Genomic DNA, 14,784 nt, shown 5'->3' with positions numbered 1-14,784 from the left:
CACCCCCCTTTTCCGCAGAAACCAGTCATCCGGGTCAACAGCATCAATGTGACAGTATAGCTTCCGTTCCTCTCCTCGCCCCGAAACAGGGACCCTCTGCACACATCAACAACTGCCTCCCATGAAGCATCGTTACCCATCGCTCCACAAAAGCCGCGACCCTTGCAGAGCAAGGGGGAACAACTACTTCAAGGTCTCAGAGTGAGTGACGTCAGCGCGATTGAAACGCTATTAGCGCGCACCACCGCTAACTAGCTAGCCATTTCACATCAGTTACACTAGCTACAATAGAATAGAGTGAGAGGATTCAGTGATGAAGTCCAACAGCATTCTATCGATGTCACACACTATGTGTATTGAAATATGCACTTTGTTATCAAATGAAAAGAGCTCAGTTCTTATTTTTACATCTGTGCAAAACTATTCACAAAATTTACCCTCCTACGATGACACATATAGCTAGCTTCCTGCAATTCTATACATTTTGACATTGGGCAGAGAGAAAATATAGCAGTTTTACAGCTACTTAATCTCATGTTATTCTACACACTTTGCAATGGAACAGTGAGATACATTTGCATTTTTATAGCTAATTTCATGCATTTCTACACATTTTGCCATGAGGCTGAGAGAAAACGTTGCAGTTTAACAGCTAATTTCCAGTAATTCTAAACATTTTTGCCATGGTTTATGACGTGCTCATATGCTATCTGGGGAGGGGAGGCAAGTCGGGGAATGTTTTATTTATTTATTTATTTATTTATTTATTTTCACCTTTATTCAACCAGGTAGGCTAGTTGAGAACAACTGTGAACTGGCCAAGATAAAGCAAAGCAGTTCAACACATACAACAACACAGAGTTACACTTGGAATAAACAAACACAGTCAATAATACAGTAGGAAAAACAGTCTATATTCAGTGTGTGCAAATTAGTTAGGATAAGGGACGTAAGGAAATAAATAGGCCATTGTGGCGAAGTAATTACAATATAGAAATTAAACACTGGAATGGTACATGTGCAGAAGATGAATGTGCAAGAAGAGATACTGGGCTGCAAAGGAGCAAGATAAATAAATACAGTATGGGGATGAGGTAGTTGGATGGGCTATTTACAGAATGGGCTATGTATAGGCGCAGTGATCTGTGAGCTGCTCTGACAGCTGGTGCTTAAAGCTAGTGAGGGAGATATGAGTCTCCAGCTTCAGTGATTTTTGCAGTTCGTTCCAGTCATTGGCAGCAGAGAACTGGAAGGAAAGGCAGCCAAAAGAAGAATTGGCTTTGGGGGTGACCAGTGAGATATACCTGCTGGAGCGTGTGCTACGGGTGGGTGCTGCTACGGTGACCAGTGAGTTGAGATAAGCCGGTGCTTTACCTAGCAGAGACTTGCAGATGACAAGGAGCCAGTGGATTTGGCGGCGAGTATGACGCGAGGGCCAGCCAATGAGAGCGTACAGGTCGCAGTGGTGGGTAGTATATGGGGCTTTGGTGTCAAAACGGATGGCACTGTGATAGACTGCATCAAATTTGTTGAGTAGAGTGTTGGAGGCTATTTTGTAAATGACATCGCCAAAGTCGAGGATCGGTAGGATGGTCAGTTTTACGAGGGTATGTTTGGAAGCATGAGTGAAGGATGCTTTCTTGCGAAATAGGAAGCCAATTCTAGATTTAATTTTGGATTGGAGATGCTTAATGTGAGTCTGGAAGGAGAGTTTACAGTCTAACCAGACACCTAGGTATTTGTAGTTGTCCACATATTCTAAGTCAGAACCGTCCAGAGTAGTGATGCTGGACGGGCGGGCAGGTGCGGGCAGCGATCGTTTGAATAGCATGCATTTAGTTTTACTTGCATTTAAGAGCAGTTGGAGGCCACGGAAGGAGAGTTGTATGGTATACAAGTATACAGAACGGTGTCGTCTGCGTAGAGGTGAATCAGAGAATCACCAGCAGCAAGAGCGACATCATTGATGTATACACAGAAGAGAGTCAGCCCGAGAATTGAACCATGTGGCACCACCATAAAAACTGCCAAAGGTCCGGATAACAGGCCCTCCGATTTGACACACTGAACTCTATCAGAGAAGTAGTTGGTGAACCAGGCGAGGCAATCATTTGAGAAATCAAGGCTGTTGAGTCTGCCGATAAGAACGTGGTAATTGGCCGAGTCGAAAGCCTTGGCCAGGTCGATGAATATGGCTGCACAGTAATGTATCTTATCGATGGCGGTTATGATATTGTTTCGGACCTTGAGCGTGTCTGAGGTGCACCCATGACCAGCTCTGAAACCAGATTGCATAGCGGAGAAGGATACGGTGGGATTCGAAATGGTCGGTAATCTGTTTGTTAACTTGGCTTTCGAAGACCTTAGAAAGGCAGGGTAGGATAGATATAGGTCTATAGCAGTTTGGGTCTAGAGTGTCTCCCCCTTTGAAGAGGGGGATGACCGCGGCAGCTTTCCAATCTTTGGGAATCTCAGATGATACAAAAGAGAGGTTGGACAGGCTAGTAATAGGGGTTGCAACAATTTTGGGCAGATAATTTTAGAAAGAGAGGGTCCAGATTGTCTAGCCCAGCTGATTTGTAGGGGTCCAGATTTTGCAGCACTTTCAGAACATCAGCTATCTGGATTTGGGTGAAGGAGAAATGTGGGAGGCTTGGGCGAGTTGCTGTGGGGAGTGCAGGGCTGTTGATCTGGGTAGGGGTAGCCAGGTGGAAAGCATGGCCAGCCATAGAAAAATGCTTATTGAAATTCTCAATTATAGTGGATTTATTGGTGGTGACAGTGTTTCCTAGCCTCAGTGCAGTGGGCAGCTGGGAGGAGGTGCTCTTATTCTCCATGGACTTTATAGTGTCCCAAAACTTTTTTGAATTTGTGCTACAGGATGCAAATTTCTGCTTGAAAAAGCTAGCCTTAGCTTTCCTAACTGCCTGTGTATACTGGTTCCTAACTTCCCTGAAAAGTTGCATATCACGGGGGCTAGTCGATGCTAATGCAGAACGCCACAGGATGTTTTTGTGCTGGTCAAGGGCAGTCAGGTCTGGAGAGAACCAATGGCTGTATCTGTTCCTGGTTAAAAAAAAATTGGAATGGTCATGCTTATTTAAGATGGTGAGGAAGGCACTTTTAAAGAATAACCATCATGCCAGTATGTGTATGCCAGTATGTGTATTGCCTTTGCCTTTGAATGGGTCTCAAGCAAAAGTTTGGGTATCAAATTAAATCAAATTTTATTTGTCACATGCGCTGAATACACCAGTGAAATGCTTACTTACAAGCCCTTATTAACCAACAATGCAGTTTTAAGAAAAAGAAGTGTTAAGTAAAAAGTAGATCTAGGAAAAAATAAAAAATGTAAGTAAAAAATAATTAAAGAGCAGCAGTAAAATAACAATAGCGAAGCTACATACAGGAGGTACCGGTACAGAGTCAATGTGCGGGGGCACCGGTTAGTCGAGGTAATTGTACATGGAGGTGGAGTTAAAGTGACGATGCGTAGATAATAAACAGAGCGTAGCAGCAGCGTAAAAGAGGGGGGGGGGGGCAATGCAAATAGTCTGGGTAGCCATTTGATTAGCTGTTCAGGAGTCTTATGGCTTGGGGGAAGAAGCTGTTAAGAAGTCTTTTGGACGTAGACTTGGCGCTCTGATACCACTTGCCATGTGGTAGCAGAGAGAACAGTCTATGACTAGGGTGGCTGGAGTCTTTGACAATTTTTAGGGCCTTCCTCTGACACCACCTGGTGTAGAGGTCCTGGATGGCAGGAAGCTTGGCCCCAGTGATGTACTGGGTCGTATGCACTACCCTCTGTAGTGCCTTGCGGTCGGAGGCCGAACAGTTGCCATACCAGGCAGTGATACAACCAGTCAGGATGCTCTCGATGGTGCAGCTGTAGAACTTTTGGAGTATCTGAGGACCAATGCCAAATGTTTTCGGTCTCCTGAGGGGGAATACGCTTTGTCGTGCCCTCTTCACAACTGTCTTGGTGTGTTTGGACCATTATAGTGTGTTGTTGATGTGGACACCACGGAACTTGAAGCTCTCAACCTGCTCCCCTACAGCCCCGTCGATGAGAATGGGGGGCTCGGTCCTCAGTTTTATTGACCGAGTCACTGGTACTTCCTGCTTTAGTTTTTGCTTGTAAGCAGGAATCAGGAAGATAGAATTATGGTCAGATTTGCCAAATGGAGGGCGAGGGAGAACTTCTGTGTGTGGAGTAAAGGTGGTCTAGAATCTTTTTCCTTCTGGTTGCACGTTTAACATGCTGGTAGAAATGAGGTAAAACGGATTTAAGTTTCCCTGCAATAAAGTCCCCGGCCAATAGGAGAGCCGCCTCTGGATGAGCGTTTTCCTGTTTGCTTATGGCCGAATACATGTCATTGAGTGCTGTCTTACTGCCAGCATCGGTTTGTGGTGGTAAATAGACAGCTATGAAGAATATAGATGAAAACTCTCTTTGTATGTTTTCCTTTGTCATTTATCTCAGTAGCTCTAGACGTGTGGGGTGACACTGGGATATGAACTGGGAAGGTGGGAGAGGAGAAGTCCATACACAGACACAGAGCCTTTCTGGGTCCTTCAATAGCAGTCTGGAGCTGGAGAGTTGGGATTAAATCTTATCTCTACTAGGACCCAGTCTGTCTTTGTGCTGCTGGAACCAACATAGAGTTGTCTGAGCCACCTGTTACCACCTCATCCCAGCACATGGAATTCCAAAGCAGTGTGAAGAGCCTAGAACGCTATGAATCTCTCGCCTTCTTAAATTGAGATACCATTCCTAACTCACAATAATCACTGGCCGATATTCTCAAAGCGGCTGGGTATAGCTGCGTACTGTTAAAGTTTGTTTTCATGTTCTTATCCATTCTGGAATACAAATATTTCATTTAGTTTGATGCTTAGAGGAAGAACCCACAGCTCAGCCCTAGAATAAACAACTGGGGCCTGTAATTCCATGGTAAGAAATATTAAATCATTAGGAGAAAAATTGGCAAGGAAACACAAACAGACAGTACTTTAGCTGTGTTGCATATTCAAATCTCATCATTCACAGCAACACACTACTGGAAATTGAAGAATCATTTTGCGGGCAAAGGGGTATAATAGAACAAAAGGATATGTCACAACTAAATATTCCAGTTTTTATGACCTATTATAAACTGGGTGGTTCGAGCCGTGAATGCTGATTGGCCAAAAGCCATGCTATATCAGACCGTATACCATGGGTATGACAAAATATTTATTTTTACTGCTCTAATTATGTTGGTAACCAGTTTATAATAGCAATAAGGCACATTGGGGGTTTGTGGTATATTGCCAATATACCATGGCTAAGGGCTGTATCCAGGCACTCCGCGTTGCGTCGTGGGTAACAACAGCCTTTAGCCGTGTTATTTTGGCCATATACCACACCCCCTCGGGCCTCAATGCTTAAATCTACTATGTGTCTGTGTCTCTCTCATCCACTCACACGCGTCTGTGGATATTGTACAAAACTGATGATTTTGTACTTTTGAAAGAAGAAGAAGAAGAGGTCATTACATTACTCACGACATAGCCACATAATACCATAAAGGTGTCAAGAAATTACATCACATTTTACTCATGAGATACCCATTTATCATGTGGAAGAGATGACGCGTTACCTCAGTCTTTAATTGACTGCTAGTGTGCATTCTCCTTCTGTCACTGTGTCCCACAGAGCCATTGATGAGCCTTTGGTTTTAGTCTTTGATATAAACACATGTGGAATGGATTTATAAAGCACAGCATCACATGTAATTGGGTTTCCCAGAGAGTAGACAACCAATAGATGTGTGTTTCCCATCAGCAATATTATGGAGTCTGATGATGAACAAAGATGGACTTTGCTCACAAAAGAAAGTTAAGCTGCCAGTGTGCTGGTCATTCTTGTCCCATCACTGAGCATAACTGGCGTGCCCTGTGAGTCTTTTATGACCATAACACTTCCTGCCGAGATCGAAAATGCACGAGTTTAAATAGAGGTGCTTTTTTCTTTAAGCAGAAAATAAATTGACAGAGAAACAGCCACATAAGGGCACGCACACACGCACACACACAACTACACACACACACACACACACAGCTACACACAAACACACACTTATGGGGATTGGCTAATAGAGTGCAGACTGTCCCTCTGGTTCTATTACAGTAATTAGCCAAAGACCTAGCCTAAGGTATGTACATGTTTGACATGTTTTTCATGCTTCACATACATTTTAAATTATTGTTCTGTATGATATTGTCTGTATCTAGGTTACATTTCTGTATCTACTGTAGGTTACAGTTTTGTCATCTGTCCCCTAGTGTACTCACTGCACTGTGTGAAATAGAAAGACAGCCTGTCATTGTCAACATGAGTGTAAGAGCTGCAGGGTGGCCTACATGCCAGCCAAAACACTTTTAAGAATATCCTCTTTGCTTGTTCTCTCTGTCTTCTGGGATTTTAAGTGTGTGTTTCAGGGGGAAATAAATATGTCACTTGCTATTAAGTGTTCTTCCACCCATTTGTTTTCACAAGTGCTCTGCCCGTCTGAGCCTTCAGCAGTTAGCGTGTGATGTCTCCAAAGTCCTAGTGACATGTCATGCACACCATGGTTATCAGCACACAGCATTTGTTTATACACTGTGTACAAAACATTAGGAACACCTTCCTAATACTGAGTTGCAACCCCTTTTGCCCTCAGAACAGACTCAATTTCTCAGGGCATGGACTCTACAAGGTGTCGAAAGTGTTCCACAGTGATGCTGGCCCATGTTGACTCCAATGCTTCTTACAGTTGTGCCAAGTTATATGGATGTCCTTTGGGTGGTGGACCATTCTTGATACACACGGCAAGCTGTTGAGCATGAAAAACACAGCAACTTTGCAGTTCTTGACACACTCTAACCAATGCGCCTGGGACCTACTAACATACCCCATTCAAAGGCACTTAAATATTTTGTCTTGCCCATTCACCCTCTGATGGCACACATACACAATCCATGTCTCAATTGTCTCAAGGCTTAAAAATCCTTCTTTATCCTGTCTCCTCCCCTTCATCTACACTGATTGAAGTGGATTTAACAATTGACATCAACAGGGGATCATAGCTTTCATCTGGATTCACCTGGCCAGTCTATGTCATGGAGAGAGGATACCTTGTCAGTTGGACAACTGAATGCATTCAACCGAAATGTGTTTTCTATATTTAACCCAACCCCTCTGAATCAGAGAGGTGCGGAGGGCTGCCTTGAATGAATACCACGTCATCGGTGACAAGGGAGCATTTGTTGTTGGGGCTTAACTGTCTTGCTCAAGGGCAGAATGGGTTATTTTTCCACCTTGCCGGCTCGGGAATTTGAATCAGCAACCTTTCAATTACTTTCCCAACACTTAATCAATAGGCTACCTGCCGCCCTGTAAGAGCAGATGTTCCTAACGTTTTGAACACTCAGTGTATACATAGCTAATACCCTGAAGTGTCAGTCACAACTAGCTAGGTAAGACATAGAGCCATAGCTTTGTGTAATAATATCGCAGACACTAACATGGTTTGACACAATTAGAAGTCACACTCAGAGCACCATCCCTCTACAGAGAAGCATAGCATTAACCTGTTTGGGATAGGGGGCAGTATTTTCACGGCCGGATAAAAAACGTACCCGATTTAATCTGGTTACTACTCCTGCCTAGGAACGAGAATATGCATATCATTAGTAGATTTGGATAGAAAACACTCTAAAGTTTCTAAAACTGTTTAAATGGTGTCTGTGAGTATAACAGAACTCATATGGCAGGCCAAAACCTGAGAAGATTATATACGGGAAGTGCCCTGTCTGACCATTTCTTGTCCTTCTATAGCCTCTCTATCGAAAATACAGCCGTGCTGTAACGTGACATTTTCTAAGGCTTTCATTGGCTCTAGGAAGGCGCCAGAAAGTGGAATGATAGCTCTGCAGTCTCTGGGCGAAAAACAGCAGGGGTTTTGGTGAGTGGTCCTTCTGGGAACAATGACACTGAGGCGCTCGTGCACGAGACGACTCCATTTTTTTCTTTCAGTGTTTGAACGAATACGCCGTCGCCCGGTTGGAATATTATCGCTATTTTACGAGAAAAATCGCATAAAAATTGATTTTAAACCGCGTTTCACATGCTTCGAAGTACGGTAATGGAATATTTTGACATTTTTTGTCACGAAACGCGCCGGCGCGTCACCCTTCGGATAGTGACTTGAACGCACAAACAAAACGGAGCTATTTGGATATAACTATGGATTATTTGGAACCAAAACAAAATTTGTTGTTGAAGTAGAAGTCCTGGGAGTGCATTCTGACGAAGAACAGCAAAGGTAATCCAATTTTTCTTATAGTAAATCTGAGTTTGGTGAGGGCCAAACTTGGTGGGTGTCAAATTAGCTAGCCGTGATGGCCGGGCTATCTACTCAGAATATTGCAAAATGTGCTTTCACCGAAAAGCTATTTTAAAATCTGACACCGCGATTGCATAAAGGAGTTCTGTATCTATAATTCTTAAAATAATTGTTATGTTTTTTGTCAACGTTAATCGTGAGTAATTTAGTAAATTCACCGGAAGTTTGTGGTGGGTATGCTAGTTCTGAACAAAACATGCTAATGTAAAAAGCTGGTTTTTGATATAAATATGAACTTGATTGAACAAAACATGCATGTATTGTATAACATAATGTCCTAGGAGTGTCATCTTATGAAGATCATCAAAGATTAGTGCTGCATTTAGCTGTGGTTTTGGTTTTTGTGACATATATGCTAGCTTGAAAAATGGGTGTGTGATTATTTCTGGCTGGGTACTCTCCTGACATAATCTAATGTTTTGCTTTCGCTGTAAAGCCTTTTTGAAATCGGACAATGTGGTTAGATAAAGGAGAGTCTTATCTTTTAAATGGTGTAAAATAGTCATATGTTTGAGAAATTGAAATGATAGCATTTTTAAGGTTTTTCGTATTTCGCGCCAGGCGCAACCGTTGGATATTGGTGAGGCTAGCGGAACGCTTGTCCATAAGAGGTTTTAAGCATAATGATTATGGCTCTAAATTGCAGGAAAAAGCTGTTTCATGTGTTTGAAAAAAATGCTAAATTCGCCCATTTACAGACTGGGGGCATAGCCCCCATATGGACCACCCCCAAGCCATCCTCACATACTTTGTGTCCCCTTAGATTTTTTTGGGGTGCATGACACCACTACGTGCAGCCTATTTTTCTTCGTAACTACAATGTAATAATTGCATTAAACGTTTCCTCGATCGAGTTGCAATTTAAAAAGCTTAAATAATTTTTCGATTCGTAAATTAGGCCAATTGATGAATGCTTTTCAGTTTGTTGCACGGCTCTTACGGCAGTTACGGTAGAGAATTCCTCCACTTTTTTCCCGAAGAAGTCTCGTCATTTAGTTTAGACAGTCAGGAGAGTTTGAAGTCAGTCTACAGGATATTCCTCTAATGACAAATTAAAACAACCATTACTCCTACTTCGATCTGTGGGAATCCCGGCGGAGTTTTGGATTTATTTAAAAACATGGGATTTGAGTTGGATCGGTTTAAAGGGGCTGTGGACCCAGATTTTAAATGCAACTTGTGTAATAAAGTTCTAGAAGACCCGCTCACTACTCCGTGTGGTCACGTCTTCTGCGCAAACTGTGTGCTGCCTTGGGTTGTCCAGAAAAGCAGCTGCCCCGTCAAATGTCAAAGGATCTCCACGACAGAGCTGAACCACGTTCTCCCTCTGAAAAACCTGATTCTGAAGCTGGACATAAAGTGTGACAACCATGCCAGAGGCTGTGAAAAAGTGGTAAAGCTGCATCATCTAGCAGAGCATGCCGAGATGTGCGATTACTCACCGGCCAAATGCAGGAATAAAGGATGCAAGGAGGTACTCAATCTGAAGGACATGGATGCCCATATGCGCGAATCGTGTGATTACAGACCCGTGGGGATATGCGACAGTGGATGTGGCTTGATGCTCATCCACAAAGAGCAAAAACTAGACACCCATTGCTGTTTGAAAGCCATGAAAGCACACAATAGTGCATTGCACGGGAAGGTGGTTAACTTGGACAAAGAGTTCAAGAAGCAATCATTGAAATCAAGCAAAAGAGAGAAATCACTTCTTGCTCAACTCTCCGCTGTGCACAATGAGCTACAAATGACAGCGCTGAAGTATCAGAAGAAATTCACTGAATATAGTGCAAGGATCGATTCGCTGACTAGGACCCTTGCTCCCCCGTGCAAGGTAAGAACTTTTCAAAAAGCACGCTACGGAATATGTGGCTATTTAAAATAGTTACTTTGTTTGTGATTGTCCATAGTTCCGTGTTACCTTTTATCTATAGAGCGCGGGTACTGTCATTATTTTCACATCTGCTCTACTTCTTTGCATTTTCCGTTACTTATGATAGGTTTGTATTAACCAGTTTAAAACTTTAGTGGTCCGATGTCTGCCAGGTTAAATCATTGACCAGATAGACTTTGAGTCTTCTGTGGTCAAACACCGTTGCATTAGGCCTAGTCTACTACTAAATGGCGTTTAATCTCATTTCTAACGACGAATGCGGCTACTTGTAGGTGACAAGTAATGGTCAGAAATGTGTTTATTTTCCTCAGTTTGCCATACATAGGCTATATAGATTAGATGGGGCTTCCGTCTCAGCGCTAGAAGTCACTACAGACACCCTGGTTCGAATCCAGGCTGTATCACAACCGGCCGTGATTGGGAGTATCATATGGCGCCGCACAGTTGGCCGGTGTAGGCTGTCATTGTAAATAAGAATTTGTTCTTAACTGACTTGCCTAGTTAAATAAATGTCTATCTGCTGCATTTACAGCCAGCTGGCAATCTGGGGGGGACAAATATTTACTGGTGTTCTGTAGACACGGAGACCCCGGTCACAATTACCTCCACACGGATCCTCCAACAGGGTTAATTGGGACTTTCTGTTTGCAAACGTTGCAATATAGTATTCTGTTGTAATTACATAATAAAAGTGATGTTGTAGTAATAATAATACTAACGTGTTATTTAATCAGGTTGTATTAGTATGACTAGTATTGTATTTCTTCCTAGAAATCAATAAACATATTAATACATGAATATCTTAAATATACACTGAGTGTACAAAACATTAAGAACACCTTCCTAATGTTGAGTTGCACCCCCCTTGCCCTCAGAACAGCCTCAATTTGTCAGGGCATGGCTTCTACATGTTGACTCCAATGCTTTCCACAGTTGTGTCAAGTTGGCTGGATGTCCTTTGGGCGGTGGACCATTCTTGATACACTCGAGCTTGAAAAAAACAGCAGTGTTGTAGGTCTTGACACAAACCGTTGTGCCACGCACCTACTACCATACTCCATTCAGAGGCACTTACATTTTTTGTCTTGCCCATTCACCCTCTGAATTGCACACACACAATCCATGTCTCAATTGTCTTATACTTTTTAATAACCCCTTCATTTACACTGATTGAAGTGGATTTAACAAGTGACATTAATAAAGGATCATAGCTTTCACCTCGATTCACCTGGTAAGTCTGTGTCATGGAAAGATATGTCCTTGATGTTTTGTACACTCAGTGTATATCGCATATATTTATATGCTAGTCAGTGCATAGTTTTTACCATGTTCTATAGCCAAGTCTTGGACTCAGCACAGTGGACATAAAATGATAGAGGCCTCCCTTCTGGTCAGCTAGGGAGAGGTTGAAATGTTTATGATCTTGTATAAGTCCATATCAACCCATTGTGGAAGAACAGGTAAGGTACACTACAGGCCTACAAGCATTCTGAATATAAGGGAACATACACACCAGCCTGGTCTCATAGACTAGATGTAACATAGTAAAGGTAAATCCGGACACTCAAATTAGTATGATATGTTATGTTTGGTATGGCTACATAAGACAGAAGGTTACTTAGTAGGGTGGGTGGGCGTATAACGTGAACGTCTAGCAACCCAAAGATTGCGTGTTTGAATCTCATCATGGACAACTTCAGCATTTGTCACTCGTTTCAGGAAACTAGGCATATGTCGCACATCACTACTTCACAGGAGAGCCATTTAAAAGTACACTTTTTTAATCAAATTGCGTTTTTGGGCAGAAATGCCTTCTGGAACAGGTGAACTTTAACCTCTATGGGCTAGGTGGGACGCTAGCGTGCCACCCGTGGTGCACTCCATCAACAGCAGGTGCATTTCAAGAGCGGCAAATTTGAATCCAAATAAATGTCAAAATTCAAATTTTTCAAAAATACAACTATTTTACACCATTTGAAAGATAAACATCTCCTTAATCTAACCACGTTTTACGATTTCAAAAAGGTTTTACGGCGAAAGCATAAATTTAGAGTATGTTAGGACAGTACATTTACAAGAGTTGTGTGTAATGTTTTGTCAAGTCAAAGACAGGGTCACCAAACCATAAAACCAGCTAAAATGATGCACTAACCTTTTACAATCTCCATCAGATGACACTCCTAGGACATTATGTTAGACAATGCATGCATTTTTAGTTCTATCAAGTTCATATTTATATCCAAAAACAGCGTTTTACTATGGCATTGATGTTGAGGAAATCGTTTCCCTCCAATAACCGGCAGTCAAGTCAGCGTCACAAATTAAATAATTAAAATTAGAAAACATTGGTAAAATATTATATTGTCATTTAAAGAATTATAGATTTACATCTCTTGAACGCAATCAACTTGCCAGATTTAAAAATAACCTTACTGGGAAATCACACTTTGCAATAATCTGAGCACTGCGCCCAGAAAAATACGCGTTGCGATACAGACTAGACGTCATGTTGGGGAGATCTAAAATCGAAAATACTATGTAAATAATCCATTACCTTTGATTCTCTTCATCAGATGTCACTTCCAGGTATCACAGGTCCATAACGAATGTAGTTTTGTTCAAAAAAGCTCATCATTTATGTCCAAAAATCTCCGTCTTGTTAGCACATGATCTAAGCCAGCCGGACTTCTCGTCATGAACGAGGGGAAAAAATATATTTACGTTCGTTCAAACATGTCAAACGTTGTATAGCATAAATCATTAGGGCCTTTTTTAACCAGAACATGAATAATATTCAAGGTGGACGAATGCATACTCTTTTATAACGTATTGGAACGAGGGTACCCAACATGAACTCGCGCGCCAGGTGTCTAATGGGACATCATCGTTCCATGGCTCTTGTTCGGTCAGATCTCCCTCCAGAAGACTCAAAACACTTTGTAAAGGCTGGTGACATCTAGTGGAAGCAATAGGAAGTGCCAAAATATTCCTCAGCCCCTGTGTTTTTCAATGGGATAGGTTTAAAGTCAATACAACACATCAGGTATCCACTTCCTGTCAGAAAATGTCTCAGGGTTTTGCCTGCCAAATGAGTTCTGTTATACTCACAGACACCATTCAAACAGTTTTAGAAACTTTAGAGTGTTTTCTATCCATATATAATAAGTATATGCATATTCTAGTTACTGGGTAGGATTAGTAACCAGATTAAATCGGGTACATTTTTTTTATCCAGACGTGCAAATGCTGCCCCCTAGCCCTAACAGGTTAATGCGCATTCATAACAAACTTTTATGCAATCTCTAAATACGAATACAATTGTTAAATTAGCTTCAGAAAAAGTGAGCAATCTTCCCGCTAGCCATGATTGGCTGAGATAATGAGTGGGCTGGACATGCCGAGAGATGAGTTCGGATTGGTCTGCCATGTAGCACGCTTCTGTCTATAATATGAGCTGGTCAGTATGTGTAGGTAATCCTTTCTAACGCTGCTTTTTTGAAAGATATCACATAGTAGAACTGCATAAGTGTTGCTCTCCACTTTCTGGACGACCGAATTTTGAAATCAGTGGAATTAGAGTATGAGATGGAGATGGAGAAAATTCTGTCGTTTGATTGCAAATATGCTGACTGAGTTAAAAAGAGAACACACAGAAGGCTGTTGTATAAAAAAAACCTGCCTCCAGATTACATCTTCAAACTAAGGGCAACCATGGCATCTGTGACAGAGAGGGAGAAGTGTCCATCCATGTATACAGGTAAGAGAGTCTACCCAGCTAGCACAGTGGATCTGGGCCAATTCTGGCTGAGTGTCGGGGCACTCGGCTGAGAGTCAGACTGCCGATGTCATGTGGCCCGAGTCTGGGCCACCTTCGGCAGTATTAGTTATGGCTAGAGTGCGGGGATAGAGCTCGGGCCGATTCCAGTGTGAGTTATCTGGCCCAAATGTATATATTACTTGGGACTTGGGCCGATTGGGGCTACTCTCTGGCAGATGATTACACAGGTTTTTCTTATAATTAACATTTCATTATTTATTTTTCCATATTTTCTCATTGTTTCTGTGATCAAAAATACAATTAACATTTAAATGAAATTCTTTAAGAGTCCTGTGTAGTATTTTTGTATTTTGATACTTTGTGCAAGGCATTAAAAACTTAGTGGATGGAGCCTCCTGAGTGGCGCAGCAGTCTAAGACACTGCATCGCAGTGCAAACTGCGTTGTTACAGATGCTGGTTCGAGACCCGTGCCGGCTGCGCCCAGGAGACCCATGAGGTGACGTACAATTGGCCCAGTGTCGTCCGAGTTAGGGGAGGGTTTGGCTGGCCAGGATATCCTTATCCCATCGTGCTGTAGCAACTTCTGTGGTGGGTCAGGCGCATGCACACTGACACGGTCACCAGGTGTGTGGTATTATCTCCAACACAAAATGTTTTTTTTGTGGATGGCACTCCAGAT

The 14,784-nt window shown here is 42.3% G+C and overlaps 1 protein-coding gene across 1 annotated transcript in view; it reads left to right on the top strand.

Annotated features, from left to right (window-relative positions):
• The first annotated feature begins 9,411 nt into the window (after positions 1 to 9,411).
• The window catches only part of LOC106565923 (E3 ubiquitin-protein ligase PDZRN3-B), a 152,547-nt gene continuing 147,174 nt past the window's right edge, over positions 9,412 to 14,784 (top strand). Inside the window, exon 1 of the mRNA XM_045691835.2 lies at positions 9,412 to 10,266. Within this exon, the coding sequence (XP_045547791.1) occupies positions 9,553 to 10,266 (714 nt within the window). The 5' untranslated portion in view covers positions 9,412 to 9,552. The remainder of the gene's footprint in view (positions 10,267 to 14,784) is intronic.

The sequence above is a fragment of the Salmo salar genome, chromosome 12 (assembly GCF_965601325.2).
Source record: "Salmo salar chromosome 12, fSalSal1, whole genome shotgun sequence".
Taxonomy (NCBI): Eukaryota; Metazoa; Chordata; class Actinopteri; order Salmoniformes; family Salmonidae; genus Salmo; species Salmo salar.
Note: the sequence above shows the minus strand (reverse complement) of the source record. Positions and strands in the feature narration are given on the sequence as shown.